The sequence below is a fragment of the Cyprinodon variegatus genome, unplaced genomic scaffold, assembly GCF_000732505.1.
Source record: "Cyprinodon variegatus isolate N-32 unplaced genomic scaffold, C_variegatus-1.0 Scaffold468, whole genome shotgun sequence".
Classification (NCBI taxonomy): domain Eukaryota; kingdom Metazoa; phylum Chordata; class Actinopteri; order Cyprinodontiformes; family Cyprinodontidae; genus Cyprinodon; species Cyprinodon variegatus.
Window position 1 is genome coordinate 362,563 of NW_015150921.1, and position 7,507 is coordinate 370,069.

Sequence of the window (7,507 nt, forward strand, 5' to 3'; positions counted from 1 at the left end):
AAAACATCTTCACCTCCCTAGTTGTACATATAGAATATTGAGTCAGAATATATCGAGAGGGAACCCCGAGTCAGCGCTATTTAAAAATGAACCATCCCCCAGCCTCGCGTTTCTCAGACTCAGAACTCAGATTCACTTTGACTGTGCTTAACGCTAGAACTCCCAAGGTCGTCATTTTGAGGGTTCTGAGATTTTAAAGGAAAAGTTTATTTACATGCATCATATGTCACTCATGTTATCTGACTTTTCATTTTTTCTATATTTCCTTCGTTTTCACGTATTATTTTTAATAAAATGAAAACTTAAAAAATAAATATGGTTAATTTTACTTCAATCTCCCACAGCCGTCATTTTGACGGCTCTATTAGTTGCATTATAAAGTCTTCCCCCGGATGATTGACGTTGGATACCGTTGCCTAGCAACCAAAATTCTATCTAGAATTTCTTGGCTAATATAAAAAAATGGAAGAAATTTAACCGTGAAACGGGCTTTAGAAATGCTTCAAAATATTGACAATAGTGATTCGGGCAGAGATGGAGAGACGGATGATGATGACTGGTCAGTAAGAAGTGGCTCAAATTCTGACAGCAAGTCCAAGGATAATCGTCCACCCACGGGAAAGCACAGATGTATCAGTGACCCATCAGACAATAGTGAAACTTTTGTTCAAGTTTTGGATAGCACCGCCCACACCTGAGCAGGTCAGTGGGAGTTCTAGTCAGATCAGAATTCTGGGAGTCCTAGTGTTAAAAACAGTTGAACTCCGGCTCTCCTGCCTGCCAGCAGCAGGATAGTGTCCAGTTTGGAAGAATAGCTTAAAGGCTGTTCTGTCAAGCCGAAGCAGCCAATAGTGAGAGCTTTTTTTTTTATTGCACATATGGGAGTCATGAACCTCCCCAATGAAGAGAAAAGCATAAAAAAATAGGAGTTGGTTTAAAAGGAAAGGGGCAAATAACAGTATGGGTGCAGCAGGGAAGAAAAACTAAAGAAGTAACCTATGAACTAAGATTCAGTTTGAGTCGCCTTGTTTCATCACTTTGTGGCGTTACATCAGCCTGTGCGTGTCAGTGAAAACAGCTGTTAAACATTAATACGTCAGCCTCCTCCCTTTTCCTCACCTCACTGACCTCATGTTACCATAGAAACAGGCTGTTTCAGAACAGTGTCAGGGATGAATATTTACAGCCTGACATGTCAAGTTAGACATAATCTTTGTTTTGTTTTTTTGCGCTGCAGTGATTTTCTAAAGTATTCACAACCTTTAAAACTTTCTACATTTTTCACTAGACCTACAAATGTATGGTGTTTTATTTTGATGGGAAAGTGACATTGCTCTGCAAACGCAACTGTAAGTAGTTTCAGCAGAGTAGTTTAGGCTCAGCCTTACTAGATGTTTTTTTTTTGCTGAATTGAATATGACTCATCTGACCAGGGCAGCTTCTTCCACTCGTTCCAGGATACCAACAGGGCCAATTCTCCTGCCTCCCAAAGTCCCTGACTAGATTTATCTTTCCTTCACCTTTTTGTTTAGATGGACAACCATGTCTGAGAAGGTTTGCAGTTCAGCCTTACTCTTTTATGTCCAGATTGCTAATTAAAGATGGCTAATTAAGGTTTAGGATATTGTGTAATCAAACTAGGGGTGTACAATTTGGCCAAAAAACTAAATTGCTATTATTTTTCAACTCATTTTGCAAATACAATTTTATTATGATTTTCTTAAGCACTAAGAACAGGCATGTAGATGTTTCACTACAGGGAGTCCTTTTTTTTCATGGCCTTGAAAGCTTGCTTGTCCAGAGTCCATGGTTGCAGGACTTTACTCTAACCTGTGCGTTGTTACTTCTATGTTCATGAAAGAATCGTCCCTTCCGGCTGGAGGCAAACCCTCTTTAAGTGCTGTACTGCCACCTAAGGGGCTGGAGAGAAAAATGTAATGACTAAAACTGACTGCCTTTATTATTTGAAAATTGCATTCTGCTAAATTGTGATTATATTGCTAAAACAATTAATTGCAGGGTCCTAGTTAAAACCATGCTAATTGGTTAACTGAAGGAATTTTGTTCCTATGATTTTATGCAAAACACAAAGGGCGAAGGGGAATGTAGTGCACACTTAAAAAAAATAATAATAATTTGCATAACTACATTCATGCAAAAATGTTTTGTTTGTGGCAAAAAGTGCCAATAGAAAAAAAAGTTTGTAGTTTTAATTGAACAATATGTATATAAAAACATTTGATCATTTAGTATTCTAGACTGACACTAAACATCAACCTTCAACTTTTTGTGTTGCAGCCGTGAAACTTACAACACACTGACTAACTGGCTGACAGATGCACGGACACTGGCAAGCCCCAACATCGTTATCATCCTGTGTGGAAACAAGAAAGACTTGGATGCAGAAAGAGAGGTGACCTTTCTGGAGGCCTCGCGATTTGCTCAGGAGAACGGTAACCCACCTGGCAATAATCTTCGAAGCATTTTCGAATACGTTTGTCTTTCATGATCTGCCTGAACACTTTTTTTATTTGCCCCTCTTGTCCTGTTTTTACCTTGTATAATGTTCCTGTCCGTACACAGAGCTAATGTTTCTGGAGACGAGCGCCCTGACAGGTGAAAACGTGGAGGAGGGATTTTTGAAATGTGCTCGCACTATCCTCAACAAGATAGATTCAGGTACACTCTAAAGTTGTTTGTTCTGTAAGAGTTTGCACATGTTTTTGTTTATATTTAATTAGATTTTTAAAGCAAGTACTGGGGAGTTTTTATCATTTTGGTTTCCTTTTGAAGGGGAGTTGGACCCAGAGAGGATGGGCTCAGGTATCCAATATGGAGACGCGTCACTGAGGCAGCTTCGACAGCCGAGAGGCACGACGACACAGAACAAGCAGCAATGTAACTGCTAGGGATGGACTCCTTGCTTAGTTGATCTCACAGGCCCAAACAGACAGCATGCCCCCTCCAGGTAGGTAACGCCATGAACCGAGGCGCCTCAGTGGAAACCAGCTTCCCCTGAAACTAACGACGATCCGTTTCTTATGCAGCTCATCTCCAGGTGTTTTTGGGTGTGTGTGTGTGGCTGTGGTTTCACACACTTTAGATCACCTGGATAAGTGTTGGTGGGAGGACTACTTTGACCTATGACCTCTGGTAAGCCTCTTAACCTGAGTGGTTCAGGTTTGAGCCTGCATCTCAGAGTGAAGACGGTTGGATCTCAGAGAAGACGCTCCCTCATGTCAGAGGTTGTCTGTATGAGCTTCTATGCTGTTATTTCTTCTCTTTGCTGTTCCACGCTGGTTTTAAGCAATCCTAAGATGTTTTCGGCATTTGCACATCACTGACTGTAAACGATGATTGTGAAGCTACTTGAAGCATTTAAATCAGCTGATATGCCTCGTGATTAGTCAACTAACAGTTTTTAACAGATAGTGATTATGTGATTAACTGTCTAAATGTGCACTCTGAAAGGAGGTCCTCTTCTTTCTAGTTTGACTTCTTGCGTTCAGGTGTCAATCACATGCAATGCCCCAAGAAATCCACACAAAGAGATCTGTGGTTATTAACGAGTAATTATCTTTCCTTCCCAGAAAACCAGAAAATTGAAGGTGTTTATCAGTGGGTTCAGGTGGATATAAATTGTGCAATCATAAAGAGTTGGAAGTGGAAACTGCTCAGGTTGTTCGTTCCAAATGTGATGATGTAGAGGTGTGGCTTTTTGTTATTGTAGATAAATCGAAAGTTTCGGTCAGAAGTTTACATCCTTTCATCAACCGCCTGTATTAACTAGGATCTTTTTTATTTCTTGGATAGATTCAATGTAATCACACAATGGCAACAATTAAAAAAAAAATGAAGAGCACAAGTTTGGATTTTTATAATCCAGACAGGGTTGGAAATGTTTATAAGAATAAACCCTGTCTGGATTCGAAAAATGAAAGACTATCTGGATGTTTCATTCCTCTTTTTAGAAACATCAAAGCTAATTTAATTAGCACAGATTCAGCTTTGAAGGACAGCTAATATGTTTTCAGTAGGGTTGAAGTCAGAACCATTCCAGAAGCTTTATCCAATCCTGAACCAGTATTGATGTGTTCTGAATCATTGTCCCATTAAACCATCCTGTTGTGTCCAGGTTTCAACCTTCTAACTGTTGATGTGATAAAAAGTTAAGGAATTTAGGGCTAGTCAACAATCTTCATTATTTAATCCACTTTAGGGAATACATCAGCATATATTATAACAGAACAGACCACAGCACAATGCTGCCAACACCATTTTCTTTGGTTTGTAAGTCTCACTATAACTTCTTTAAACATGCTCCTCATTAGAGGTCAAACAGTTAAAGCCGCGGCTCTAACTTCAGATAAGCCTTAAAGTCATGACGCTGCTGCAGGTGTTCGTTTCTTAAATACTGCTGTACAAGCTGCCTTTAGATTATATTAACCCTCTGGAAAATTCTACCTTTTTCATTTCATTGGGGCTGACAGTTTTTTTCAGAACTTTTAATACAAAGAAATATCACAAATAATCATCAAAAGTGGGTTTTAAATCAATAAAACTTACAAATACCTTTTTTTTTCACTTTATCAACCCTATTTAAAACGTATTTTATGTGCTTGGATCTGTACCTAAATGCGCTCTACCAGATCAGCCAAAATGAGCGTTCCAGTATCCAGTCCATGTTGCTGCAGAAGCTTGTCGATCTTTAGAAAGTGTGCAGTCTCTGCAGCTTAATAAATGACAGTCTTTCAAATATTATTTAGAATACCGGTACATGTATATATGTGAACCTATATGTACAACTTAAATATGTACAGATTAGACAAAAACTTAAGTTCCAAATAATTTTTTTTTAAGATCCTTTAAGTTTTATGTTCTAAACATGTATACTTGTATATACCCTACAGGAAATAGTTGATTTAAATTATTTTGGGCCTAAAATGAAGGATCGTCATGCTAATGTTGACAGTATTTAAATTTCTGACCTAAGCTGTTTTTATGGCAAATTGTCGCTCCGATTTAAAGCAAAAAGCACAGCAAAAAAGGAAATGATTGATTTCCAGAGGTTCAAACATCCAAAGATTGAGCCTCATTAGAGAATGACCTCGTCCAGACTTCTGTGACATCTGGTCCCGATTTAGTGGAATATTAGGATTTATTAGTGTGTTTATTCAAAGCAGTATTGCTGCTGCTCTACATGCTAATGCTGGACCAGGAATGTGATGATGGTAAGCACAGTTCTGTCATAGAAGCTCAGATTCTGCATGAGGCTCTGCCATCGTTTAATAATGCCTGGTTGTGAGGGTGCAATGATGATTTAGGATTCTACGTGTTTGCAGGCGTACAAATGATTAGCTGAAGCATCTGATCCGCACTATGAAGAACTATTACAGTCATCTGGACAAAAAAAACCATTTGAGAATAGAGTCTATGTATATTTAGAAGTGTGATAGGTTGGTAAAAAAGTCATATCTTGAAAGTTAATTTTAAAAATGAGGGAAAAAAGATAGAATATCGAGGACAAAACAAACTGTATCAGAATTATTTTCAAAATGAATGTACAAAAAATACTTTTTGCAAAAAGACCAAACCTACCTTTAAAGTAGAAATATTAAGAACGGACTAGAAATACAAAATGCCAAAATTGCTTTCCAAAGAATCTGAAACGAAACTAAGATTAAGAGTTGAAATCCTGGAGGGGGATTTATTTCCCAAGGAAAAAGTTAAAATAACGGAAAACAAAAATATGTTGAGACGGTAATCGTTTATCCAAACAAAAACCAGAGCTGCTTTAATTCCACACAGCAGTTCCAGCATATTCTCTCCCCATTGCAATCAAGACTTTACATCCAATTTCGAGATATTTTAACTTGTCTGACTCTTTAACAAATAATCCAGCTTTAGAGAAAAACAGTTGTAGAAAACATCTTTGCTTTTGCAGTTTAAGTGAGCCAACTCAGGTCATTCATTACTCTGTGGAAAAAGAATTCCTGACTTTCCAGGGTAAGTGGCTTTCCTTGGTCATTGGATCACTGAGTCAGATATCATGACTTAATAAACGTAAAGTTAAAGGTGCAACCTGTCCTGAGGCTAAATCCAAACATGCTCCCAGCTGATATATTTCTTTATCCTCATTTGTTTTTTGTTTTTTTTTCCCCTCCAGCCTCATAGTAGACATTTATCCCAAAGTGAGTCTTTGCAAACACAATGGTTTTAGAATATCAAAAGTCAAACAGTGAAAATGTGTTGCTTTACATCAGTCGAGTCTGTCCTCTCTTGAAGTGCACTTTTACAGTTTTATTTCCTAATATGCTGTAACTATAGAAATGTACATTTTATTTTACTTGAAAAGTATACTGTAATAAAGATTTTAATGTAGACGTTATCAGCTCATATTGTAAAACAACTGAGATTCCTAACTTCGGTCTCCTTGTATTTGCTGACTCCCCTTGTTGACTGTGAGAAAGCAGCCGATTCCTCCTGTTTATACACATTTATTATTTCTTGTTTTAATGCAACTAAATGGGAGTTCAATTTGCATTTATACGTGTTTTTTATTTCTTAAAGCATCATCAGAAGGACAATGAAAGCATAAGTTCTTGATTCGTCTGGACTTGCTCCATTGGTAAACACAACCCTGACTCAGTTGTTTTGTAAATGATGTGATAAAGGCTGCCCAAATGTGTACATTTTAAGTATAACCTAAGCTGTAAATAAGATTTGTCTATTGTCTTATGAGGTTGAGTATTGCTCATTGTTTTAATTATGCAATTCCCAATAAACTGCTTGTTTTTCATTGAAAGCGTCATTTGATTTATTTTTCTCTTTAATGTGAATGAGTTCTGGGGCATAAACCAGTCCCCCTGCAGCCGCCCTCCCCCTGGATGAAGAAATGTGAGCAGCGTCTACAATTCAGATTTATCGGCAGTTGGCTCGATGGTGCATGAAATTTCACAATGGACTCTCAGTAGTTGATTCATTTGCTCAGCCTGCCATTCTTCTTCCGAGTCGTTTCTCTCAAAGGCCATCAGGTTGAGGTTAGGATATCAGAAGTCGCACACGATAAAGAGTGAATGCCCTCCGTGTCCAATTGTCTGGATTTATGCTCCCAGGTCGATAGTGTAACGACTAGGGGGAGCTTAATGTTGTTGAAGTGGGTACATTGACTGATATATTGATTGTACACCTGCTGTCGAGATGACCTCATAACCATACAGCCTGATTTATGACATGAGGTTTGACCACTAGATGGTGCTAAATTGTATCTAGAAAAATATCTGGTACCTGATGGTCCTTTATCCTTTTTTTGCAAGTAAAAGTAGTTAAAAGCAAACAGTTCAGTGTTTTTAAGACTTTTATCTGAAATGGTATGAAATGTTGTATAATTTTGCCAATTTATCAGTCTTACCATTTGATTTTTATTAAGGCTAACACCTCAGCTGGGTAGTTAACCCTTTAAAGCCCGATCCAAGAATAAAACAAAACAGAATATTCGTTTTTCTTT

At 37.9% G+C, this 7,507-nt stretch overlaps 1 protein-coding gene across 1 annotated transcript in view; it reads left to right on the forward strand.

Annotated features, from left to right (window-relative positions):
- The window catches only part of LOC107094172 (ras-related protein Rab-4B), a 13,321-nt gene extending 6,535 nt beyond the window's left edge, over positions 1-6,786 (forward strand). The window contains exons 4-7 of the mRNA XM_015389616.1: positions 2,299-2,453; positions 2,584-2,679; positions 2,794-2,968; positions 3,048-6,786. Coding sequence (XP_015245102.1) covers positions 2,299-2,453; positions 2,584-2,679; positions 2,794-2,909 — 367 coding nt within the window. The 3' untranslated portion in view covers positions 2,910-2,968; positions 3,048-6,786. The remainder of the gene's footprint in view (positions 1-2,298; positions 2,454-2,583; positions 2,680-2,793; positions 2,969-3,047) is intronic.
- Positions 6,787-7,507: the final 721 nt, after the last annotated feature.